The 27,618-nt window shown below is 44.6% G+C and overlaps 1 protein-coding gene across 3 annotated transcripts in view; it reads right to left on the bottom strand.

The window, feature by feature from the left end:
- The window catches only part of DENND3 (DENN domain containing 3), a 52,903-nt gene extending 33,906 nt beyond the window's left edge, over positions 1-18,997 (bottom strand). For 2 of the 3 annotated variants that reach the window (XM_053250372.1, XM_053250373.1), the window contains exons 1-5: positions 18,000-18,997; positions 17,573-17,813; positions 3,990-4,269; positions 2,007-2,122; positions 1,384-1,520 (exon numbers count right to left, since the gene is read on the bottom strand). In XM_053250372.1, coding sequence (XP_053106347.1) covers positions 1,384-1,520; positions 2,007-2,122; positions 3,990-4,269; positions 17,573-17,656 — 617 coding nt within the window. In that variant the 5' untranslated portion in view covers positions 17,657-17,813; positions 18,000-18,997. Of the gene's footprint in view, positions 1-1,383; positions 1,521-2,006; positions 2,123-3,989; positions 4,270-17,572; positions 17,814-17,999 lie in introns of those variants that run through there. The other variant, XM_053250375.1, reaches the window with a different exon arrangement.
- Positions 18,998-27,618: the final 8,621 nt, after the last annotated feature.

The following is a 27,618-nucleotide window of genomic DNA, read 5'->3' as shown; positions in this document are numbered from 1 at the left end:
AATTTCATCTAATTTTTCAGCCCCCTACTTTAAAGCCTAATAGAGAGCCAGTTGGCAGAGCAGTTTGTGTGTTGGTGTAGGACTCGGGAGACTCGTGTTCAAATCCTCACTCGAAACTCATTGGGGTTCTCTCTCAGCCTAACCTACCTCACAGGGTCATTGTGAGGATAAACATAACCATGCAGAGTGCTCTGGCTCCTTGGAGGAAGAGCAGGATATAATGCAGAAAAGAACAACTGGCTAACAAAAGATAAAAATCCAAACAATTATACAATGAGCACACAAGCTTACGAGATGGTGGGTGTTTTGCTGCACAGAAACACTAACATCAAAGCACAGCATCAAGAAATTCTTCAGCACTAGTCTAAAGGCTTTCCCCAAGAATCAGTTTTATCCCATTTGTTGTGTGCAATCTATAGGCTTTACTTCCAGGCGATGCTTCTGTGACAAGGACACTGCATTTTCCAGCACCAGACATGCTATATACTGTACAGTCGAACCACTCTCGCCCTTCCCCTATGATATGTTCTGATCCAGAAAGTCTGAGGCTGGCAGTCATTTAAGGCAAGTCTGAAATGGCAACACAAATGCTCCTCTAATCCTAACAGTTGGAGACAGAGTAGAAGCAGAGTCCTTCCAGCAGTGCCAGAATTTAAGGGATCTCACCAGACAGCACAGCACTCTAGGTTTCACTTAATGGAGGCTAACAAGTCCGTTTCACAAGAAGGGAGCTTTAAGCAGCATCTGGATGTTTACAAAAAGGGCATGTGCCTTACCCACTACAATAATGTCAGCATGTCTCACATGTCCATTGACACTTTTTAGCACTCCTCAGAGCTTATTGGTTTGGTTTCCAAAGTCTCTAGAAGTCAGGCTTAGCGGGGGGTGGGGGTGGGGAGTGTTTCAGGACAATAAAGCCATCCTGTTAAAATACCCGGAAAGCAGACTGCTGCTGAACACTAAGAACCAGGCTGCAAGTGACAGCTTTTCATCCTGACCCACTATACTTGGAGGGGCTGCTGTCGCACTGCACATGGCAGCAAACCCTACGTTGAAATATTCAGAAGGTGGCCAAGTGCAGTTCTATGTAACTGTAGAAAAAACTAAACTGAACAGAGTGAAACCCACTCAGAATAAAAATCCTCTCCTATTCCAAACAGATGCAAGAGTACAGGCATTTCACAATACCTCAGCCTTACATGTATATCAACGTGTTTGCTGCATGTCCCTTAAGCTTAGATGTGTTTCTTCTGCCTGACAAGCATAAAGATGTACTAAACTCTCCTGCTCTCTTACAGACGATGCTGACACTCCCTACAGGGCAACGTCACAACTATGGCCACATAAATTAGTCATGCGGGTAGCATCAATAGTCATCCTTACCAAGACAGACAATCTTTCAGGGCATTAAAGTACGGATATCTGGATATGACACAAACAGCAAATGGTACGAAGCATGCAGCAGTTTTAGAGGTCTGTGAAGTGTCCCAGTGAACCTGCCCATTGGAGATATGTCCATCCTACACACACAAAAACAGCATGTTATTTTGAGTATCAGTCAATAATTAAAACTAGAAGATTCCACTTTGGAAAATCCAGAAGCCAAGTGCCTGCAGAACACAGGGCATGAGATTTGCCCCTGGAAACTCCTCAAGGACTATTTCAGACATGTGACAGTACACATTGGACACCAAATAACCATTTAATTTTTAAAATGCTTGGCGAAGTCCCAATTCTGTTTTTAAAATTTACCCTATAGGATTATGTTCACATACTAACTAGAAGTTGCCTAAACCAACAAAATCACATTGCTTTAGTCCTTCCTACAACTGAAGTCATGATCAAGAACCAAATTCTATCTTCTTCAGACCAGCCATGCCCTTAACTAGAAGAACGAAAAGACACACGCACACACACACGATTTTAGAAATTAGGCATCATTTGCTAGTAATCAGCTTAACATCTGGAATTGTTTTATTATGGGTGTAGCAGATCAGACAACATACTTGTATAGGCTGGTAAGATTGTCCAACAACACCATATGTCCTATTACCACAGACGTCTGTGAAAACAAGGAAATGAATGTGGTCCTCCTTTGATTCATATGTTATGTAAAATCCTCCTGCAAATACAAATGCATTGTCAAGTATAACATGGGCAGATTTGGCAGCCTTACCTACAACACAAATATGTACTGGCCCCTGAAATGGCCCTAAAGCAGATTACTAGAGTGGACAATCTTTTTTAGCGACTCGTGTGTCTTAATCTCTTCACATAAAATATGAATACAAAACACATATGTAATGCTTTTTTGACATGGTTTATACAGTATAGCAGCATCGATATGCACGGCATTTTACAGAGTATAAAAAGCATGTCCTTGCTCCAAGGAGCTTACAATTGGAAATTTGACACAGGCAAGACAAGAGGAAGAGGTAAGTAGAGGCAGGTGCAAACAATTTCATTTTCATTTTCCATCAAATTTGGCACTGCAAACCCCACCAGTAAGTCAGGGAAGGGGAAGTTTTTAAGAGGTGTTTAAAGCAGTATTTTACTCTGAAGACATGTGTAGGTGCTTCTGTGCCAGTTTTAATTAGAATCCTCAAGATCCCAGTTATTGTTTTTTAAGGAGCTTCCAATTCTTGTGACTGCTCAGAATTCAGATCAGACATAATCCAAATACATCGCCAATACCAATATATTGTAAATTTGTTATTTTTCCAATCTCATGACTTTTAAATTTAAAAGTCAAGCCCTCTCCCCCTGCTTGCCTCAGGCTTGCCTTCCAGAAATATAGATATGCCTCCAAAGGCCCAGCAACCCCTCCTCTCAAGAGACACTGCTGAGCCAGCGCCCTTCGTCTGAGCTGGGAGGTGGAGAGAAGCTTCCAGGAACAGAGAGGGCCAGATGTCACCATCCAGGCAAGGCAGAGGGACCAACAAAAGTCAATGCCTCTTAGGGGTATAGGTTAAGGGCTTAGATTCATTTAGTACAGAAAAGCGTTAGGGATCATTGGGGTGGATTCCATCATTCACAACAACACTCTTAACAGTAGCTTTAAATGCCACACATTTTATGCTTCTTAGAATGTTATAGTTTGCTTATGCTTATATTTTGGCATATCTTTTGCCACACATTTACCATTTATGTATATATGCCACACATCTACCATTCTATATGCCTTAAGTATTTGAATAAAACTTTTAAGCTTCAAGAGGTGTGGTCATTGAGTTTGGGGTTTGATCATACGAAAAGCCTACTGAGACATTAAAAGAACCGATTTTTTAAACCTAACTACCACCTACCTTAATTTAGCGACACCCTCCCCGTTTTTGCCCTTTTCCCCAGCTTCCAAGAACCTAATCTCCCCCATTCCCACTGCCGCAATGCCCTGCTATCTGCAGTTCTGATATCCATGGTTCCCCCATGGAACAGAACCACTGCGGATAACAGGGTTCACCTGTATATAAAAAGAAGAAGAATCCATTTATGGGGAAAACACAGGAACATAATTCTATTGCACTCACCTGTGCACATTTATGAAGGCATTTACATAGACTTTGGTCATATCCTACACAACCCCTCCATTTAACACAAGCACTCCATTATTTAGAGATAATCCATGAGGGCCCATTAATGCAATTCTTCCCCCCCTTTTTGAGGAAGAAGAGTCCCACAAATTGGGTCTTTCTGCATAAAGACCTCCCCAGCACCCTAACGTATGGTGTGGAACATCATACATTAGGGTGCTGGAACGTCATATTTTGTTGTGTGCATGGAGAAAGAAGTGTACCAGCTCCTCCAGAATGGAAAAAGGATCATCAGTTTGTTTCGCTCATGAACCAGCCCTTGGAATTTTGGGATAAACACATCTCAATCAAATGAAACTCCCAGTTACTTGTATACCAGAGCATGGCTACAAATCAGTATAACTTCTGCCCATAACCTGAGCTGTAATAGATTGTGGAAATGAAAGGGGCACACAATACCTGGAAAGCAAAGTTGAGGCAATCCATTAAGATCAACATCTTTGGGAACAGGAACATCTTCATATTCAGGAACTTTATGGGCCCCATTCAGAGTTCTTGCATTTTCAATCTTAGATTTATCTTTCTTTTTTCGAAAGGAACGGCGCTTTGCTTTATTGAATGTGTTATTATTTATATTTGTTGTTTGCAATTCCTGTTGGCTGATAAACGGAGGTACAAAGACAGAAAGAACTTCTGGTTCAACAGGAGGAAAAGTTTTCACGTGCTTCTTCTTAACAACCTAAAACAACAACAACAAAAAGACATCCTGATCTTAATCCAAAGCGATTGTTCACGTGGTGAAATCTTCTTACATTATTTTAAACATTTGTTTTATATGAACACCTATTCACCATTGTGAAAACTATTTTCAACTTTACAAAGCAAGTTGCCAATGTTATTTAATGTTTACAATTCCATCTCCGATGTTCCTAATACTTTGACCTTCACTTTGTATTTGGGAAGCCTGGGTGGGGGGAGAAAATACAAAACACAGTGCAAAGCAATTTAAAAACTTTTAAAATCAGTTAAAAATCAAATCTGAAAATCAAAATTGAAAAGGCCTGAGTGAACAAAAAGGTCTTTACCTGGTGCATTCAGCTAATTTAAGTGGCAGGGCAAGGAGGGAAGAAGAAAGGAAGCAAGCGAGTAAGAGGATGAAGGAGGAGGAGGAAGACAGAAGGTATGCAAGGCTATGTGCAACCCCACTCCCAGAGGCACATTGGAATCAAATCCAGCCCACTACCCAATTCAGTCCAACACTCCTGGTCTACTTGATATGATTCTATTGAAATGTGGAGGCAAGTACATCAGTATATCACCGCCACTTGGTTCTGCCCTTTTTAACCAACCCAGGTCTTCAGTCTTGGGGCTTACTCAAATCACAGTATCAGGTCTATGACTTTGCTAACTGGGCAAAGAGGCACCTCTTAACGTGGTGATTCTCTTTATTGAGCAGGGGGAGAGCAACTGGTCCTATCCACCCCCAGCACAGTACCTCCAATGACTGTTGCTGGTGTCTGTCTTTTTAGATTGTGGGCCCTTCGGGGACAGGGAGTCATCTTTCTTACTTACTTATTATTTCTCTCTGTAAAACTGCTTTGGAAACCTTTGCTGAAAAGCAGTATATAAATATTTTGTTGTTGTTGAGTTCAACTCCTCCTACTCACTCAGGCTTGCAAACACAATGGATACTTGAATCAATAACCATGGCTGGATGCCTAGAAGGCAACAGGAGTGATTTCTTGCCACTCCAGCTGGTTGCAAGTCAAATAAGGACATGTAGATAGACAGTCATTTATAACCTTTCTCTCTACAAAGTATTCAAGGCAACCAAAAATCAAACTTTAAGAGCTGTTCAGCAGTAGAACAGTCTACCTCATGCAATGGTGGGTATTCCTTCTGTTTTCAGACAGAGGCTGGTCAGCTATCTGTCAGAGAAGCTGTAGGAGTTTGTTTCCTGCATGAAGCAGGGAGATGGACAAGAAGACCTCAAAGATACCTTTCCAACACTAAAATTCTATGATTCTATAAAGATGTAATGCAAAGATTTCCTTTCACTACAAGGAAATCTTGTTGCCCAGGAATTAGATAGCATTCTGAAGGGAAATACAGCTTGACAACTTAGAATTGCACCTATCTGAACCATCTTGTTAAGCCAATATAACAATCTGTGAGGCTATTCCCACTAGCTCAAATTCGCCTGACCGTGAGAACTACCAATTTCGCCTGACTGTGAGAACTACCAGGCTCGCAGGTGAGCCCGGTGGCCTCCAGGCGGTTAACCCTCCAAACTACCCCTCCCCTTAAACCGGGGTTTTTTGCTCATGAGTTGCCGCAGTGCGACTCCATGCCACGGCAACTCACAAGGATACCCCAGACCGGGAGGCTGAAAAGCAGCCTCCTGGCTCGGGGGTCTCTCCAGCATGCCCTGAGTGCTCGCACGGGGCATGCTGGAGCTTCTGGGGGCCGCGCGGTGCCCAATCCCTTCAGCCCCCACCGGCTCTGTAACGGAGCTGGCAGTTGTGTGGGCGGCCGATCCAGCCACCCAGGGCTCCCGCCCTGCTCATCTGCAAGGAGAGTGGGCTAAGCCTGCTCTCCCTGCTAACCCCCTCTTGGCTCTTCTCACTAATCGTGAGAAGAACCTCTCTGTGTTTTAATTCTTGTTTAGAGTTGCAGATTTTAAGGGGAAACTGATGGAGCTAGGACCGTGAAGGCATCAGCTCTCAGCGGCAATGTCTCATAGTGACCACGGAGGGGTGGGGGGCAGAGGGGTCCTAAGGTTATGGATTAAAGTGCTGGTCTCCTCTCCTCTTTGCCTCTCCAGAGATGGCTGTTTGTTTAGTCTCTTTCCCCTTTCAGCCTTTCAGCTCAGCTTTCCTATACTTTTATAATTTCTAAATAAATTCTTCTTGTTCTTCAAACTTAAAGAACTGTCTCCAGAGCTCTTGCTTGGCTGAATTCCCCCCAACTGGCTTTGCTCTGCTCTTTGGGGACTGAACTGCCATTCTTCCTTTACAGGAATAGGACATACGTAGGGTGATTCTACCAGCCTATTTTGATCTCAAGTTTTTATAACTATCTTCTTGCAATCACATAAATTATCCACCACATGATTTATTTTTGTAAATACACACAACATATCGGTCTATGAAATCCCTCTAATAAAACGTTATTGGCAAAAAAGAATCCACTTGCCTGCAGTACAATTAAAGCCGGAATGCTTAATGTCAACACTTTGTACCTCATAAGATGCTGTTGCAGTTATGCTCTTTGTAAGAATGCCAAATAAAATATTTAAATTTGGTAGCTCAGCACAAAGCCTTACCAGCACAACTACATTCTTCATATGTAAACAGAACAGTAAGGAGTCATTTTAACTGACTGCCTGAAGTTATAATGATTTGTCAATAAAATGCCAATTGTGGCTAATTACATTTAAAAGGTTTCCAAATGGTTGTTCTTAGTCCCAGATATTTAATAATTTTTATTATTAAATATATAACCTATATATTGAAAACCATTTCCACCAATAAGCTACTCATTTACCTAGTAAATAATTTAAGAATTTAGAAAAACATTGTTTCAAATTAAGAAACAGTACATGCTTATTTTATTTTATTTTAAACATTTTATATCCCACTCTTCCTCTAAGGAGCCCAGAGCAGTGTACTACATACTTAAGTTTCTCCTTACCACAACCCTGTGAAGTAGGTTTGGCAGAGAGAGAAGTGACTGGCCCAGAGTCACCCAGCAAGTCTCATGGCTGAATGGGGATTTGAACCCAGGTCTCCCCAATCCTAGTCCAGCACTCTAACCACTACACCACGCTGGCTCTCTTTCACTGACAATGGTAACAACAGGTCTCTTTATAATGAACAGATAAAATTTAAAGAGGCTTTAATGACAGGAATTTTGTTAGATTCTATGCAAGACCAAAAAGGAAAACACCCATTAAAATGTAAGATATTCCCCTTAGGGGATGGAGCTACTCTGGGAAGAGCATCTAGGTTCCAAGTTCCTTCCCTGACATCCCTAAGATAGGACAAGATTTATTTATTTTTTAATAGGACAAGATTTTTTTATTGAACCAACAAACTACCAAAGCATACAGTACGTTGCCAAAGAACAATTATATACAAAGTGGTTGTTTGCACATCATATATCTACAAAGATTTACACACAAGGATTTGGAAACCCACAAGGTTATGAAGTATATGCAGGTAGTACTGTAACTCGGGGGTGGGGGATTACAAGGCACATCAGGTAATCGGGGGGTTACGTCCAACGTCCATTTCCATTATTTGTCCCATTGCTGTTTAGAAGAGATACTCTTGTCTTTTTGCACATAACCATACAAACTTTTCCAGAAGAGATTTACTGTCTCATCTGCGTGAACCTCTTGGTCACGTCTTCCCTCCCTATTCCTATGCAGGAGCATTGCATAAATGACATACAGGTTTACTAACCTGATTACGAGAAGGGGAACGTTCCAATTCCCTAGTATGAGGGCACCTGTTCTGTTCCGTTTCCTTGAAGGTTTCTTTCTGGGACCTCGAAAAGAGGTTCTATCACTCAAACACGAGGTTAGTTCTTCCCAAGTCTGTTTTTCTAAATCAGGCCACTCGAACAGCTTGCTTACTCCCTGCCACACTCTTTTGGCTACCACACACTCTTTTCAGAAATGTGAATGGGTTTCCCTGAATGTCTTGCCTAGCTCACTAGCTTTCTGTTTGCAGGTGATTTTAGGACACTCTTGCTGGTCCTCTGGGAGCCATGGCTTAGCCACATTAAGTGGTAGTACTTGGTGCTATAAGCGCCATCTTGTTTCTCATAAATGGAAAGGGACTTTTTTCTCCTTAAAGAGAGCGATAGAGTGATCGGGTTGCAACAAGTACTGTGAAGTGCGGTGTTTGTAGCGTTTACGTTCTAAATCAGGTTTAAAAAAACCCACTTCTAGAATCTCTCCATACATTGTTTTCCTTAGCTGCTTAACTGAGGAGGATCCTTTAAATAGATCCGGTTCAACCTTCCATTTTTAAAGTGTGAATAAGAAATCTCTCAAGTAGTCCAGGTATTCTCTTTTTAATACTTGTGTGATATTACCATTGAAAGATCCTTTCCTCCACCATGCTATGCCCCATGCTGACTTGTGCCAACGCAGAGCGAAAAGCGAGACCCAGTTTTTTTGCAGGAGGTTGGACATATTATGGACATTCACGAAAATCCAGTTTCCAAAATTGTAGGACATGAATTCAGATACAAAATAGGGTTGCAGGGCAGGTAGGGCTAGGCCTCCCCGCTCAACCTCCTTAAATGCTACAGCACGGGCCAAAGGGGAGGACGCTGTGTGCCATACTAGACGGAAGATCTGGCTTTCAACTCTCCGAAGGGGATCGAGCGGGGGAGGATAGACTACCGCCAGGTTATGCACCGGGGGTATCAGGTAAGTCCGGATGTAAACCGCTTTCTGGTACATGGCAAGGCTCCATTTTTTCCACATGGTGATTTTAAGCATTACTTTTTCTTCCCAATCTGTCCAATTTTCCCCCAGACTTTTTCCTTAATCCCATATTCAGTCCCTAAAATGTTTACTGTATCTACCCACTTACGTTTGGACTCTGGGGCCCCTTCGCTTTTACATTCAGAGATGGGTAGGCACGAGAGTTGCTGGCGTCTGGGGCCCATTTTAACAAATACACTTTGTCAGCATTTAATTCTGAGCCCGAGATCTTGCCATATTCCCAGAAGAGATCTAGTATTACAGAGATTTCATTTTCATTCGATAACAGTAATGTAACATCATCAGCATGAGCTACAAATTTTACCCTAAACTCAGAACACGGTTCTGAGTGGACAGGTGGTTGGGCTATCCCATCACTCTCCCTCCTCCTCCCTCCTGGGAAGATCTCGCAGAGCGGAGGGATAGAGCCCGAGAGTCCTTGCAGATGGGGTTCTCTCTGAATCCTGATCATGATCGGATTCAGGGCAAAAACATAAAGTAATGGGCTCAGTGGGCATCCTTGGTGGACACCCAAATGCAAAATGATCAGGTCGCTCCGCCATCCATTAATCTGTGGTGTCACCTTTGCATTCGTATAGAGCAGCTGTATCCAAGTAACGAATAGGGGTGGTATACCTTTAGCTTTCAAGAATGTCCACAGATAATTGTGGTTCACTTTGTCAAAGGCCTTAACTTGATCCAATAGGAGGAGGTGACCTTTCCAACTTTCATTCTGTATAGAGTTAAAAAGGTCTCTCAGCAGACACAATGAGACTGTCATCTTTCTTCCTGAGATAGCGCTTGTCTGCAAGCTGTGGACCAATTTAGGGGCCACTTTCGCCAATCTGTTATTTAGGATTTTGGCAAAGATTCTGTAATCGATACTTGTGAGGGTTATCAGTCTCCAGTTTTGTGGTAAAGTGGTGTCACCTTTCTTGGGGGGAAAAATTAAGAGGCCATCCCCAAAGGACCTATTTAAACGCCCATTGTCTAGGACAAAATTAAATAACTTTACTAAAACTGGTAGTAGCTGGTCTGCGTAAATCTTATAGAAAGGCCATGTCAGACCATCAGGCCCCGGGGCCGATGTGTTCTTTCCTGCTGAGATAACTGCTCTGACCTCTTCTATCGTTACAGGATGGATCAAAGAGCTTTGTTCCCCTCAGTGAGGGAATAGCCGAGACCATATTCATTCAGACTGCAGAACCTATCTAGATAGGATTGAATGTCCTTTACAGAAATATCCTTCAATGCATACAAGTTTGTATAAAACTGGGCCATGATCTTTAACATATTGTGGGGGTCGGCCATTAGTGGGCTACTTCCATCCGATCGCAGGCCTTGGAATGTCAAACTAGATGCATGCATCTTGTCCTTTGCCCACTCCACTTTTTCAACTATAGACCCTTTGAAGCAATACCACTTATTTTCTAAACACCTGTGCCGCAGCTCATTTTGAAATGTCCTGATTGTCTCCTTGTAGCAGCGGCATGATTCCACGTCAAAGTCTTCTCCCCTGTTCATCTTATCAACAATCCTCAGATGTTGGGTGATCACTTTCTGATAATTTTTGACCCCTATCTTATATGTCCGGCTGGTCACTGCCCTTGTACGGCAGCCCACCCTCTTTTTAAGTGTCTCCCTAAGATAGGGCTGAGAGAGATTCCTGCCTGCAACCTTGGAGAAGCCACTGCTTCTAAAGTGATCTAGATGGACCTATGGTCTGAATCAGTATATGGCAGCTTCCTATGTTCCTAAAATACTCTGATCATGTGATCAATTAGTTTTCAACAGGGAAGAAATTTTGTCCATAATTATAACAGACCAGATTTTTTCAAACCAACACCTAATAGAAATATGAGCTTTCTCTTACCAAGTCTGCCAAATAGTAAGTTTAGCTGCCATAGTTAGTAGACTAAATAATTCATTCTGAAATGAAGACAAATAATTATGTAAAAGTAAATCTAATAGGAAGTGAAGTGGTTCTAGAGTGATGTTTGCTTGGAAAAAAAGTGTCGATATGTTTATACATCCAGAGCCATAACTTTGTTACTAACAGGCAGAACCACCATTGATGAAAGAATGTGCCTTTGATTTTGTATCCTCTCCAACAGCTTAAAGAAAGGTCTGGATTTACAGCTGCAAGTATTAATGTGTAAATGCTTCTTCTCTGATATTTAACGAAGCTGAGGATAACCAGATATATTATTTCATCAATCCTAAGCATGATATGTCAGCTTTCTTGTCCAAAACTGTGCTCCCAAGAATAAAACTGAGCAGATTCACACATTATATTTTTAGGTATATACAACTTTAAAAGCTGATGTGTGAATGAGACAAAAGTATGTTTCAAAACAAGTGTATCATACATGTTCACTCATCAGCTTCCAACTGATTACAGCTCCCTATCACAAACCCACATATGCTGTCATGCAATGCGTGGAAAGGCCCTAAGCAATCTTAGGAAGACAGGCACAAAATGGAATCAGGGATTTTAAGGATTGGGGAAACCAAATTTACAGATGACACCAAGGACAGTAAAGTGTCTCTGAAGACCTCCACAAATCATCTCTCTAAATGAATACGTAATTAAGTAATACACAGGATTTTAAAAAAAAATCATAACCACAAATACACATGGTCTAGACCAGGGATTCTCAACGTTGGATCCTCAGATGTTATTGGACTTCAACTCCCATAATCCCCAGCCAAAGGCCACTGGGCCTGGGGATTATGGGAGTTGAAGTCCAATAAGATCTGGGGACCCAACATTGAGAATCCCTGGTCTAGACAGGCTATACCTGCCAGTAAGCTTTCCATTAGGACCCCAGGATCTTTTTCCTGGAAAACTACAACATAAACTAAGAACCTAAGCACAGCCCTGCTGGATCAGGCCCAAGGCCTATCTAGTCCAGCATCCTGTTTCACACAGGGGCCCACCGGATGCCACTGGAAGCCAACAGGCAAGAGATGAAGGTATGCCCTCTCTCCTGCTGTTGCTTCCCTGCAACTGGTATTGAGACGCATCTTGCTGCCTCTGAGGCTGGAGGTGGCCTATAGCCACCAGACTAGTAGCCATCAATATACTTGTCCTCAAAGTCTTTGACTTTGAGACTTGTCCTCCATTAATTTGTTAAAGCCCCTTTTAAAGCCATTGAAGCTAGTGACCATCAGCACATCCCGTGGCAGAGAATTCCACAGATTAATTATGTGCTGTGTGAAAAAGTATTTCCCTTTGTTGGTCCTAGATTTCCTGGTCTTCTTTTTCAAGGGATGACCCCTGTTTCTAGTGTGAGAGTGGGAGAAAAATTTCTCTCCGTCCACTCTCTCTACTCCATGCATAATTTTATACACCTCTATCATGTCTCCCCATAATTGCACCATAGGTGCACCTATGTATGACAACAGGGCAACAGTAAAAAAGAAACAAGTTGTTCTAGTAAGAACTAATCAGCCTACTTTCCTTTCACTATCTCTACAACTGGACTAAATTTGGTTCAAATTGAGGTTCACGTTAGATTTCTTGCACCTCAAATGACGTTATGTAAGATGTATTTTATAGAATTGTGTTGTTGTGTATGTTATTGCTTGTAAGCCGCCCTGAGTCCTATCGGAGTAGTGCAACATATAAATCTAACCAACCAACCAACCAACTAAATAAATGTTCATGCATCCACCATCTCGGATCAGGGTGGATGGCATTATTACAAACTATGCCATTGAGGTGTCCCTGTGTCACTCACTACATCTGTATCAAATTTGGTTCAAATGAGCTAGACAGTCCTCAGGTTAGTGCATTTGCGCCTCAAAAGTTCACACGTCCACCATCGGATCAAGGTGAATGACATCACCACAAACTACACCACTGGGACATCTCTATGTGTCCATACAGCTGTAGCAAATTTGGTTCAAATAAGTTAGACTGTCCACGTTAGCCCACTTGCGCCTCAAATGTTTACGTGTCCGCCATCTTGAATTGGGTTGGAGGACATTGTCATAATCTACACCACTGAGGTGTCCCTACAGCTGTAGCAAATTTCATTCAAATCGGTTAAGCAGTTCACAAGTTAGCCCACTTGCGCCTCCAAATTGTATGTGTCCGCCATCTTGGATGAAATCCCTCTGTACCTGATTTGGTTCATATTGGTCCAGGCGTTGCGAAGTTTATGGAGGGGAGGGACACATGGACACACACAGAGAATCTAGGTGGCCAGATTTGGCTTTTTTTAAAAAAGCCAGATTCTGGCTTAGGGCCCATTTGACCCACGAGTATACCCCTTAGGTTCTGGCAACTCTGCACAGAATGTCGGGTGATCTCATAAGCCTACTGGAAAGTTGGCTAAAAAAATATCCCTGTACAAGCCAAATTAGCATATTTTTTCCCTGCTATCACAGCGATTAAATTCAAAACAAGGCATTGGAAAGATGAACGGCACCCTGTTGTCCGTGTAGGGACTGTGGTGTCACAACAGAGGAAGTGTGGAAGCACACTTCAGAGATTCATTGTGACCCCATTACAGGGTGTAATCTGGAAAGCACCCTGGTCAAAGACTGTAATAATGTTTATCTGTCTATCGGTCTGAAGTCAAGTTCAGTGTTCTGACAGTGGGGGATGGGTTACAAGGGCAGTGTCAACTGTGATAATTCTGAAGAAGTGTGTGGATCACTCTGCTGGACAGATGAGAGGGGATGGTTGGCGGGGGGAAGGATGCTCAGAAATAAGCTGCTCCAACTAACCACCTGGCTTTCTCCAATTGTCCATTCCTCTCTTCCCTGAGAGTTATGAGCATTTCATAATAGAATAGGCACTGCACTTGCAACAGAATCCACTAGCTGGCTCTCCCTGCCAGTCTCAAAGTACTGGCAAGCGTTAGCTTCATTGTCAAACACACTCTGTATAACTTGGCCAGTACCAGCTAGCCACAGGCCTTAATGGGGCAGGAAAACCTTAATAACTGTTGAACTAGGAACACAGGAACATAGGAAGCTGCCTTATACCGAGTCAGACCCTTGGTCCCTCTAGCTCAGTATTGTTGCACAGACTGGCAGCGGCTTCTCCTAGGTTGCAGGCAGGAATCTCTCTCAGCCCTCTCTTGGAGATGCTGCCAGGGAGGGAACTTGGAACCTCGATGCTCTTCCCAGAGCAGCTCCATCCCCCGAGGGGAATATCTTACAGAGCAAACACTTCTACTCTCCCATTCATATGCAACCAGGGTGGACACTGCTTAGCTAAGGAGACAAGTCATGCTTGCGACCACAAGACCAGCTCTCCAACTACTGTTCCGAACTTCATCAAATCAACAAAGGATTGCCCCTAGACAAGCCGAAACAGATTACATCAGTCATTTCATCAAAAATTATATCCCTGGACAAAATTTGGGCAAAACAGGGTCAAAGTATCAATTTTCAGTGCTTTTTAACTTGCTGTAGATGTGGCAATTTTTATCCTATCTCCTTGAAATTAGGAACATTTTGAGATCTCATAAAATAGATCATGCACCCCTCCATCAGCCCGAGGAAGACCAACTGTCATCTGGCACCTCCCCTCTGTGAAGTCGTCCTCTAGAACCACGGTCATCAGGCTGCAGCAGAGGGTGAGGCAAGATGCAAAGCCCCTCCATCTGCCTGAGGAGGACCAAGCACCTCCTGGACCCTCCCTCTGACAACTCCCCCCGCCCCTTTAAACTTTTGTTTGATTTTTTTAAAAAAAAAATTGTGAACCTTTTTGGGAAAGGATTATTAATTCTAGAGAATGTTGTACATCTCTCTGGCCTTTCAGAAAAAGTAGGATATAAATGTAACAAATAAATAAATAACCCTCAAGGTTGTTAGGTCAACAGTTGGCATATTAGAATTTTGAGGCTTATAATGGCAGAACCTTTTTCTTGCTACTCGCCTTAAGGGGCACTGCCGTACCCCTCTAATAAACTGCACTGCAAAAGTGAAAGTCATGAACCCGGAGTCTGACACGGAGGAGTCCCAGGATGAAATGTTCATGACCCCTGAGTTAGACACCAGGGGCTCTCGAAGTGAAGTGGTTGTGACCCCTGAGCCTGACTCTAACCCAGAGGACTCTTTCCTGTGTCTTCTGAGTCAGAGGATGAACCCGAAGCAGAGTTGCCAGAACCTAAGGGGTATACTTGTGGGTCAAATGGGCCGTAAGCCAGAATTTGGCTTTTTAAAAGCCAAATCTGGCCACCTAGACCCAAAGTACCGCAGTCCCCACCAGCAACCACTCAGCTGTGCCACAGCCAGCGCTAAAGAAATAGGGCACAGCGCCTTCAAGACATTCCGGGCTCAGGTGGGGCTGCAGTGCTGGCTCTGTATTTAAGGCCTCTGTTTGCCTCCACCATTTGCTGAAGCCACTTTGTTGTGGATGTGTGCTCCTGGTTTCTGACCTTTTGCTTGTTTTTGGATTTCAGCCTATCTGTTCCTAATGGGACTGATCTTTGGCTTCTGACCCTTTGCCTGTTTTGACTCTTGACTTGCCTGCCCTGCTGGACTGATCACTGGCTCCTGACCTCCGGCTTGTTTGACCTTACCTTCCCTGCTCCCATAGTGTGCTTCCTGCCACACCTGACCTGCCCAGGTATGACAGAAATAGTGTGATAAAAAGGCATGATTCTCTTCAGATATGGTTTCATTGAGGTTTTTTCAAGGATTTCAGCCCCCTGACTTTGCTGGAAACACTTTCAAGGGCCACTATGACTCCCTCCTGTGCCTAATATTACAATATGTTATGGACAGTCAAAAGGGTTTGAGGAGAATTTGAAAAACAAGAATCACAGTCCAGATCTTACCTTCACAGAAAAATCTTATCTCATGAAATGTCTTACAAAAATTAGAGCAAGCGTGAAGAGGCTGGACAGAACATACAAACACATTTGTTTTAACATAATAAGAATCCCATCTTATGCAGCTAAATAAGATGAAATGTCCCAGAAATACTAGCTGAAATGTATGGATAAGACATGATAAGTTGTCCAAGAACTTCTTGAAGATCAAGACTTCAATCTGAAGCATGCTTGCTTCCATATACACCTCACTGAAACCAGTGGAGTCCCATGCCTAAAAGCCTGAAGCTTATTCACATGGCTCTTAAAACACAGACATTAAGTCCAATCCAGAGATACTTTTATTATCATTCCATACAAACAGCCTACTAAAAACTGAAGCTTCATATGAATTATATTAAAGAATTCAACACTGTATATGCATTTTTCTGAATTATTTTGGTACTAAGATTTTTTTTTTTAAATTAAGCTGCAATCAGTTTATTCCATCATGGCTGACTCAATGGGAAATGTATTTCTATATCTATCATAATGTGTCAGCAGTAATACAAAACAAAAACAGTGGTAGCCTTTATCAGGCTAATTTCTGGTGTGTAGGCGATAGGTTTTTTGAGTTGTCACCTAAATGGCAAATGCTGTTTTGAAATGCCAACCACTAATCCTATAATAATAGACTCCTTTAATACCAAATCTGGTGAGTCTTCAGTTTAAAAAAAGAAAGAAAGAAAGATGTGGCCCTTGACACCTTGGTATCAAACAGCAACTATTTCTTTTTCTTCTTTTTTTAAGTATGGAAAAATAATCAATGTGTTTTCCACAACCACCCCCAAAAAACCCTGAAGATGAGAGGTCCACACAGGAATTGTTCTTGACTTGAACTACAATCAGCTCAACAGGAAAATTCTTATTTAGTTATTTAGATTTATATACCACTTTTTAACAAGAGTTCTCAAAATGGTTACATAAAAGGAATAAAAAGATTGTTTCTTGTTCCAAAGAGATTCACAATCTAAAGCAGAAAAGGGACACACAGGAGACACCAGCAAACCACAATGCTGGGATGAATATGGGCAGTTTCTGTCTGCCTGCCAAATATGAGACATCATTCTAAAATATGCCTCTTCAACCAGTTACCAAGGCAAATGAAGCACTATGCTGAACCAATTAAACACTGGGGCGGGTTAAAACCAGAAAAATAACAAAATTTAATATGGAAATATTCTTATTAAACTGAGATTAAGAAACTGCAATGTATGGCAGTATGCCAGTGAAATTTCACAAGTAGATGACATGCTGAAAGTTGGCTGTAGTACCTTTGCATTTCCTGGCCTTTTAGTCTAGATACTTATTTTTGCATGTTTATGCAAGAACAATTCACACACCTTGCAAAAGTGTTCAAGTTTGCAACTGAGTTCTCTAAACACAGCCCAAAGGAGGAAGTTAAGAAATTGGTGAGTCAGGCAGGCAAGATCGTTCTAAGCGCCTGAAAGTCATTATTTCCTTATAAGAGATTTTATTTTCAGCTTCGGGATGGACATACCAGTTTGTCGATATATCAAGGACATTTTGGCACCTTTGCACAGCTGGGAGGCAAAGAAGTGTGTGGTTGCACTTGTTTAATCCAAATCTAGGGATGAATGGATGGACTGTGTTCTGCCATTTCTCTCTACCAACTTTCTACTTCAAATCCATGTAACAATTTCCCTAAGACCCTGCAAAAGCATCACACTGTAGTCTAGTTTATTTACCTGGTGGACTTCATTTGCCTTTTCTCTGGAAACTCCAACCAGCACGCAGATTTCCAGTACAGCAGAAGGCAGGACGTCTTCCATAGCAAAGGCACAGGTCTAGTGAGAAATAGGGGCACGGGGCAAGCCCTCCCACTCCTTCCACCTCGAACCAACCTATCCAAGGAAGCCCTGACCAGTTCCAACTTTCTTCTCGCTTATCTGTAGGGGTGATGATCAAGACAGCTGCCCTCAGATTCACCTGGAAGGAAGGAAAGAAATGAGGAGGTCTTTCTCTTGTCAAGAGAGAGGAGCCAGCCTCCTAAGAGGAAACTCTGCTCACCCAACCGGATTAAGGAGAGTGGATCAAAAGCAGGGGTGGGGGCAGACAGACAGACACACAAACACACAATTAAAGCTTGCATTTTTAGAAGGGAAAGATTCTCACCCCACAAGCGTTTGGTCTTCAAGTGTTCCTTCCTCCTACCCCAAGTGCAGATGTATTTTTATTTTTTTAAGGTTTTCTTTACTCCCAAGCCAGGCAGAATTGAGGTGGGGCAGGTCGGCCAGTTGTCTCTCCTCAGGCTCAAGCTCTCTTCCTGCGTTTTCTGCTCTTTGCTGGTGCTTCTGTCTCAGGATCTCCCCATCGTAATTTATTTTTTTTTAAAGGCAACAGAAGAGAGGGGGAGGGCAAAAGGGGAGGCGCTTCTCTGCCCCAACCTCTTCCGAGCGGCTACCTCTCTAGAAACAAGGGGGCAGACCCTCCTCACCCCAAGATCTGAGAGACACCCGGGAGAAGGACCCCATCTCAGGCAGGCTTCACACTACCTGCAATGGGAGAGTGGGGTGAAGCTGGCTCTCCTCAATGAAGAAGGGGGGGAACCATCCCCCACCCCATGAGGTGGGAGGAAGCCTCAGCCCCCCAACCCTTTCCTCTCAGCCCAAATAAAGGGCGGGCGGGCTGGCACCCTACTCTAGCCGGAATGTCTCACCTACACACACCCTCCCCCGCAAGGGCGAAGGAGCCCTGAATCAACTGCTGGGGGGAGGGGGAGGGGAGACCCCTCCCTTTTTACATGCACCTCAATCTCTCCCCAGGCAGCCCAAGTGAAGAGCTGGCTGGCTCAGGCACGAGAGTGTCCTCTCCCCGCCCACCGCGCGCGCGCTTATTCCAGGTGGGGAGTTGCACTCATGGAAATAGGTGGGAGGCGCTTCCCCCCCCCAAAAAGGGACTCGAGAAAGGACCCCCTCCCGCGCCGACCCAATGGAGGAGCGTGACAGCCCTTCCCAGGATGGAGGCAGCCTCCCCACGCCCCACCGGCTCAGTCAGCTCCGGCTCGGTCGCGAAGCGGAAAGCGACGAAGCTCCAGACAGCCCGGCCCCTTCCCAGCGCCGCGCGGGGGGGCCGCAGTTGGAGCGGGGCGGCCTCAAGCCCCGCCCATCCGATCGCCCCGCCGAATGGCTCCTGCCTTCACGCTCTCCCTCTCTGCCCCGCCTCCGGAGCGCCAGCGGCCAATGGGAGCGGGAGCGGGGGCTGGTGGAGTCCATTGAATGAGTAAGCCTGGGCTAAGTTGGGACGTCTTTCCGCTGGAGTCGCAGCAGAGCAGGCGAAGCCGTCCCCTGCCTGGAAGCAGGAAGTCAGGGCGGGGGCGGTTGTGGTTTTTGCTGCCCAGCGGGAGCGGAGCAGAGCAGGGTGGCTTGGAAAGAGCACACCAAGTAGGAGGTGATGCCAGACATGCTTCCCTAAGAGGGAGTTCCATAGGGCTCAGTCAGTGGGCGATCCTTTAGGGTGGCTTTTCTAAATAAATTAAAAAATTTCATAAAATTATCTACAATACAGGAGGCATTCACACTCGCAAGTTACAGAAGAGATAAGATCATAAGGTGCACCCACCATGCACCCGTGCAGCAGTTGTACGTCAGATATATACCTCAATTATTTAATGACAATACAGAATCACAAAAGGGCAGGCATTACAAAGATGGCAAGAATTAGTGCAAGCCCCCCTTGCAAACTCAAAAGTTTCCGTTAATGGGTGGCAACCTGCGCTTCCTTCCATTTCCAGCTCTTGGGCCACCTGTGCTCACTTGCTTCTGAATAGGGCTGCACTATAAAGGCCTGTCTACACAGAAAAGGGGGTGGGGAGAAGTGGGTTTACACTTATTTTGCATTTGTAGGTGTTATATATAACAGGTATTCAGAGGAATCGCATGCTCTGCATGCAAAAGCCCCTAGGTTCTCTGTCATCTCCAGGTATGGCTGCGAAAGACCCCTGCTTAAGACTCTCGAAAGCCACCTCCAGTCAGTGTGGACAGTTCTGACCTATATGGGTCAATCCTCTGAATAAGTTTAAGGCAGCTTCATATTTCCTCATGTTCAACGGACTTCGTGCGTATATATTGGGAGTGAGGCTGTAGCGTTTGCTTTGCATGCAGAGGATCCCAACTGTATTCCTTGGCATCTCAAGGTAGGACTGAGGAAGATCTCTCTCTGAAGTCCGGAAGACCACCGACAGTCAGGGCAAACAGTACTGAGCTAGATGGACCAATGGTCTGACTCGGTAGAAGGCAGCTTCCTATCCTTCTAAAGTGCAATATGTGCTTAATAACAGTACAAAAGAACAGCCCTGCTGGATCAGGCCCAAGGCCCATCTAGTCCAGCATCCTGTTTCACACAGTGGCCCATCAGATGCCGCTGGAAGCCTACAGGCAAGAGTTGAGGCCAACTCCTAAATTATAGGAGTTGTAGTCCAACAATGTCTGGGAGAGGAGAGCTGGTCTTGTGGTAGCAAGCATGACTTGTCCCCATAGCTAAGCAGGGTCTGCCCTGGTTGCATCTGAATGGGAGACTTGATGTGTGAGCACTGCAAGATATTCCTCTCAGGGGATGAAGCCGCTATGGGAAGAGCAGAAGGTTCCAAATTCCCTCCCTGGCTTCTCCAAGATAGGGCTGAGAGAGATTCCTGCCTGCAATCTTGGAGAAGCCGCTGCCAGTCTGTGACGACAATACTGAGCTAGATAGACCAATGGTCTGACTCAGTATATGGCAGCTTCCTATGTTCCTATGGACCCGAGGTTGGGAACTCCTGGTCTGGTGTGTCCTTTTCAACAGTGCACTGTTGGCTCAACAGCTGCCGTTTGACAGGCCCATGTGACACTCTATGCACAGAGATGCCCTGCCTGCAGCAGTTTCTGTCTCTTGGTTCCCCCATGATAACTCTGCTGTGGCTTTTTACAAAAAGTATGTATCCGTTTACTGGCTGCACAATGTTGCAGACAAACTATCCAGCTGTTCTTACTCTTAACATTTCTGAAGTACCAGCAGTGATAGCCACTCTGCAGAAATGATTCACATGTTGATCTTGTGGTAGCAAGCATGAATTGTCCCCTTTGCTAAGCAGGGTCCACTCTGGTTTGCATTTGAATGGGACATGTGTAAGCACTGCAAGATATTCCCCTCAGGAGATGGAGCCGCTCTGGGAAAAGCATCTGCCTGCTTGCATGCAGAAGGTTCCAAGTTCCCTCCCTGGCATCTCCAAGATAGGGCTGAGAGAGATTCCTTTAGATAAGCCACTGCCAGTGTGTAGACAATACTGAGCTAGATAGACCAATAGTCTGACTCAGTAGAAGGCAGCTTCCTATGTTCCTGTGCCTCCAGGAGCAGGTGAGAAGGTGGCTGTGCATGCTTACACTCAGGTATAACACTCAGGTATTCTTCAAGGTATTTATTAGAAACTCTACAAGGCCATATGGACAGAGTGAAATAGACAGCACTCTTTTAGTTTTTTGCTAAATCTGAGCCTTCTAATTCTCCTATGATAATCCAGGGTGGCAACCTTAAGTGGCGCAGTGCGGAAATGCTTGACTAACAAGTAGAAGGTTGCCGGTTCGAATCCCCGCTGGTGTGTTTCCCAGACAGGCAGCAGGGATATAGGAAGATGCTGAAAGGCATCATCTCAAACTGCGCAGGAGGAGGCAATGGTAAACCCTTCCTGCATTCTACCAAAGAAAACGACAGGGCTCAAAGGTGCCAGGAGTCGAAATCAACTTGACGGCACACTTTACCTTTAGTCCATGGTGATCCAATATGCAGCTCACAGACATGCGCAGGCCTTTCCTCAACTATACTTATGTTGATAATCAATGTGAAGAGAGTTTTCTTTCTTTCTGTGATTACAGCTGGGGTATGAATTCTCATTCCAAGAGCACAGCATTCCATTGAAATGTTCTAGGCAGCAATGTTTTTTAAAAAAAGAATCCCCAGACTTTATTTCATTTGGATGCAAATTATGTTGGAGATGCAGCTCCTGATGGCATAGACTCAGCACCAGCAACCCTATTGACCACTAGGCGCCACTGTTCCCTCTAAGGCATACGCACATGTGCATGGTCACACATTTTTGGATGTCCGCTCAGTTAATTTTAGATCCCGCTTAGGTTGAATCTGGAAGGCCCCATTCTTAATGCAGGTGCGCACACACTGCCTTGATACTGCTGCCCAGAACAGAACTCATTCCACACACAGATGAAAAAAATTAGAGAAAACACTGCTAGGCGCATCAGGGGTAAAAATAAAGAGCAAGGGGATCTCCTCTCTGATCATTACTGCCTGTAGGGAGGCACTTAAGGGGCTAATGTCATTTCCTGATGTTCAGGACAAGGAGAAATGGCTGTTTACCTTCAAGACTGCCTCTCCCAGCCAGGTCTGTCCTGACATTTTCTCAGGTTGTCCTCCTTTCAGTCCCTGGTCTCAGAGAGGTCCGTAGTACTAGGGCCTGTGGAAGGGCTTTCTCTGTTGCCATCCTTTCACTTTGGAATTCTTTCCCCCCCCCCGCCCGCCCCCACAAGATTCGGTCTGCCTCCTCCCTTTCAACCTTTAAGACCTTATTGAAGACATTTCTTTGCCGCCAGACATTTGCCTTTTAAAATCTTTATTAAAAAAATTTTTTAAAAAAAATCTTGGATGCTGTTCTTGCTTTGTACAAGAACAAGTACACACTGTCCTGTGTCTGTGGATTGGGCAGTATATTAAATCCCTCTGATGCCACCCAGCACCAAATCCTCTGATGACCTCACCCAACGGTTTCATGTAGATGTTAAAAAGCATTGGTGACAGAATGGAGTCCTGAGGGACTCCATATAGTAGTTCCCATTTTGAAGAGCAACTGTCACCAAGCACCACCATCTGAAATCTACTCGAGACATAGGAGCATAAAACAGTGCCTCCTATCCCCAAATCCCTCGGGCGATTCAGGAGGATATCATGGTCGATGGTATCGAAAGCCCCTGAGAGATCCAGAAGAACCAGCAGAGTAGCACTCCCTCCGTCAATTCCCTGGTGAAGGTCATCTATCAGGCTGACCAAGGCCATCTTAACCCCATTGGCCATCTTACCATGGCCTTGTCCCGCACAGTATGAGATGATGCCTTTCAGCATCTTCCTAGATCACTGCTGCCCGCTATAGTAGCAGCAGGGATTCGAACCGGCAACCTTCTGCTTGTTAGTCAAGCATTTCCTCGCTGGCTCATGGGAGGTTAGAGACTGTTTAGTTCCAGTTCAGACAGTGGCCAGCACCCAGACTAATAACAATTGCACCGAGGAAAGTTTCACACATGTAACAGAGGAAGAGCAATTTTTTATGATCCCCCACTTCTCTCTGGGACTCCCAAAAATATGTCTCTAATGGTTGTGGGAGAAATACGTTGTTAGTCTGGATGTTGGCCACTAAGTTTTTTTAAAAGGTTCAGACACTTTGAACCAGTTTAAATATATCTGGATAATCCAGACTGGATTACCACATGTGGAAAGCTGAGAAAATGTCAGCAATTTCACTTCCCTTGCAGCCTTTTTGTTCCAGCACTTCGAAATAAACACCAATAGCTCATGTTCACTCAGACATATGTCCCACTGATTTCAGTGGGACATACTCCCCGTTCCTAGAACATGTACGTAAGGTTGAAACATGAGTATAGTGTTGTTGTTTCACTTTCTCTCTGTTCAGTATGTGTCTTTTCCATGTAATAAACAGTTGTGTGAATTAGCCCTGTTTTTCTGTTCATTTCCCTTGTCAGTAGTCCAGACTATGCAAATTCACCATGCTGTCAGGCCCTTTGGCTTCCTTGTTCCACATAGTCAGGAAATATAGCTGAAGGTCAACAAAGGCAGCTTGACCACAACCAATATGCAAGTGCCCTTTGAGTGTGCTGTTCTACTTGATTTTGCATCCTCCAGAACTGGTCTAACTGAACCGGCATTTCTTGTACTTCCAGTTTACTGGTGCTGCTTAATGCAACTCAAGAGGATCCCTATAGGAAAAGGAAGCTGCCATATATTGAGTCAGACCATTGGTCTATCTAGCTCAATATTGTCTACCCAGACTGGTAGCGGCTTCTCCAGGACTGCAGGCAAGAATCTCTCTCAGCCCTATCTTAGAGATGCCACCAGGGAGGGAACTTGGAACCTTCTGCTCTTTCCAGAGAGGCTCCATCCCCTGAGGGGAAGATCTTCCAGTGCTCACACTTCTAGTCTCCCATTCAAGTGCAACCAGGATGAACCCTGCTTAGCTAATGGGACAAGTCGTGCTTGCTACCACAAGACCTGCTTTCCTCACGGGTCATTGGTCATGGGTCATTGGTCATGGGTCATTGTTCACGGGTCGCCAGGCTAAGGCTGGCCCAGCAATTGTGGCCTGGGATGGTGGGAGTTGTAGTCCAACAACATCTGAAGAGTCTCTGGTTGGCCACCCCAATGAAGATCTTACAAGAAGCTATAATTCCACTTTTGTATTACAAAGACCCAAGGGTCCATATGCAGACTTGAAAATGCCATCTCCAGCAGTCCCCCAGTACTGTTTGCTCTGACTAAGAGTGGTTCTGAGATCTCAGGCAGAAATCCCTCCCATCCCTTCTTATTATTTTATTTCCTTCCTTCCTTCCTTCCTTCCTTCCTTCCTTCCTTCTTTCCTTCCTTCCTTCCTTCCTTCGATTTCTATACCGCCCTTCCAAAAATGATTCAGGGCAATTTACACAGAGAAATAACAAGTAAGTAAGTAAGTGTGTGTGTGTGTGTGTATGAGATCTCCTTTTACGGATATGAATACGGCGGATATTTCTATTCTGCTTTTCAACAAAAGTTCCCAAAGAAGTTTACATAGATATAAATAAAGAAAGAAAGAAAGAAACAAACATGGCTCCCTGTCCCCAAAGGGCTCACCATCCAACAAAGAAACCCAAGATAGATACCAGCAACAGCCACTGGAGGGGAGCTGTGCTGGGGATGGATAGGGCCAGTTGCTCTCCTGCTCCATAAGGAGAATCAACACTTTTAAAAGGTGCCTCTTTACTCAGTCCACAGGGGAGCTAACTTTAACTGCAGTTGTATTAGGCAGCGGCGCTCTTACCCTGGACTTCTGGGCCGAGGTCCAGGGCCTCCACAACTCCTGGGGGCCCCCAGATCCTCTTTAGTCTGTCCTGGTTGGTGTGGTTGTCTGGCGGAGCATGATGATGCTTAATTTGCAGGGGGGGGGGCCTCCAAAGGCCTTTAGGTCCAGGCTCCAAAATTACCTAGGTGCACCTCTGGTATCAGGGCTTGAATTCCAGACCTGGCGGATGCAAAGCCTGTGCTTCTGCATTTTCAGAGTGTAAAGCTGCCTTACTTACTTCCATCTGGAAGTGAAAGGATAAGATAGAAAATGCCCAAGCAAGTAAAATGAATAAACACACACATCATGAACTTGAACCAGGGAGCCATAGGAGCATCCATCAGCAGGCTATCAAAGGCCCCAACAGAAAGACAGAGCCCAGGTTTTAAAAAGGAAATATACATGCAGTTCTGCATGCATTAATGGGGTGTCTCAACTGCATGAGGGTTCCCAGACACCTTTGCTGTTGACTCCTGTGAGGTTCAGGGAATTAAAAGTGCTATTTATATATATAATTCCCGTAAATTTACCCGTTGCTAATCCCATGTGTGGCAGCTCTCGCGAGAGTTCGCGAGCAATCTGGGAATTAGCGATAGAGATGGGTGGCCGGCTGGTGGAGGAGAAGCAGTTGCCGCTGGGCCGGCCGAGGAGAAGTGGCCAGTTCCGGGCCGGCAGCCAGGCCATGGAGAAGCGGCCGCTGCCAGGCTGGCTGGCGGGCCGAGGAGAAGCACCCGAGGGGAAACAAAGGGTGAAAATGCTCTGTGCCAGGTCAGCTTGTATGTACTTATTAACAGTAAATCTCATTATGAAATCATTTAGCCATACCAAATAATGTCAGTGCTGCTTAGAGCTATTGTCTGACTTAAAAACCAAACAAACCAATAAGCTTTACCAGTACAAATCAACATATAAAACTGCCCTGTTCTGAGACCATTGGTCCCTCTAGCTCAACACTGTCTACCCTGATAGGTTCCAGGGCTGCTCAACTTTGGCCCTCCTGCAGATGTTGGCTGACAACTCCCATAATCCCTGGTTACTGCCAAACTGTGGCTGGGGATTATGGGAGTTGTAGTCCAAAAACAGCTGGGGGGCCTAAGTTGAGCAGGCCTGGTTAGGCTGTAGCTCTCCAGTCAGAGGTCTGACCTCCTTACCTTTAGCTAGAAGTGCCAGGAACTTAACTTGAAACCTTCTATATCCTCTGCAAAGACTTTTCCAGGTAATGTGGTTTTATTGACCAATAAAGACACGTAGTTGTCACAGGACAACCATGAATTACTTCAGTTATTGTTTTTAAAAGTGCATTTTCACAGCACTCATTCTTCAGTATGGTGCTGTTGAGTAAAACACAATTCTCGCCAGTTATTACAGTTCTGAGTGCTGCAAGGAATGTGGCTTCTCAAGTTTCATGGGTACCTATTGGCTAGTGTCACCATCAGTGATGACATCATCAGTGATAAGTGACATATTTCACTCTACCTGTTAGTTAACTTTATGTCATAACGTTTGCCTCTCTGCCTGTTAGTTAACTTTATGTCATAACGTTTTAGCAAAATATATAACAATCTCATTCTCTCAATTAATTTCACAAATAAATTAAAACTAATAGTGTAAACATCCTAAGGGAACATACAAAACCATTTAGACAACTTCTACATCTGTCATTTGTGAAGGATACAAGCTAAAAGGAAGTTCCTTAATTCTTTTTTTAGATTAAAAAAAATAACCGTAAGGTTTGTTTTTGCATGAGTCTTATCTTGTACTTCTTTAGAGGAAGAGTGCTCCCTCAAAATTCCAGTCAAGCTTTTGTGTGTGGGGCAGGATGAAAGTGCTCTTATATAGCCCTTAAAAGTGGCAAACCTCAGCAAAGCTCTTTCTAATATTCTCCTGCCATTCTGGAAATTTTCCTGGAGAGGGAGAGAGGGAGAGTTCTTTCAAGAGTGGGTGTGACAATGTTTGATTCTGGAACACATCTCTTTAGTTAATTTTAAAGCAGTGATTTGGCTGGGTTTTTTGCATTATGGCCATTGCCCTCCACCAGCATTATAGGGAAGTGATGAGATATCGCAGTGCCAGATCAGAGCTCACACTGGCGAAATGCTCCATAGAAAATCCATTCTCATTCCATTTAGGAAGGCTGCAACACTTAGAGCGGCGTAAGGGGGGCATGGGCAGCCTCTGTTTGGTGCACTGCACCCTTTCTTTCTTTCCATCAGCCCCTGCACGGCACCCCGTCTCTCATGGCGGTGGCCTCCCCACTGACTGAGCAGCAGCGCAGGATAGGCTGTCCTGCCCCCCCACCTCAGCTGGCCATTGTGCATGTGCAACAGCCAGCTGAGTGGCAGGGGAAGGGTAGCCTACCCCAGGCTGCTCAGTCAGGCAGGAGGAGGCCCCTGCTGTCCATGGGGGGCACCACCAGGAGAGAAGGGGCGGACTCAGAACAAACGGTTCCTTGAACCTGTGTGCACAGTTGCAGCTCCACCCGGGGCGTATCTAGGGTAGGGCAGACAGGGCACGTGCCCTGGGCACCACTTGAAGGGGGGCGCAAATTCTTAAAATTAATTTTTTTAAAAAAATGGCCACCAAAAACAAATGGCCACTACACATGCTCAAATGGCCTCTGTGAGGTCCTAGGCCATGCCAGGCCTC

Source organism: Hemicordylus capensis, chromosome 4, assembly GCF_027244095.1.
Source record: "Hemicordylus capensis ecotype Gifberg chromosome 4, rHemCap1.1.pri, whole genome shotgun sequence".
Classification (NCBI taxonomy): Eukaryota; Metazoa; Chordata; class Lepidosauria; order Squamata; family Cordylidae; genus Hemicordylus; species Hemicordylus capensis.
The sequence above is the reverse complement of the archived record's forward strand: the minus strand, read 5'-3'. Positions and strand labels throughout refer to the sequence as shown.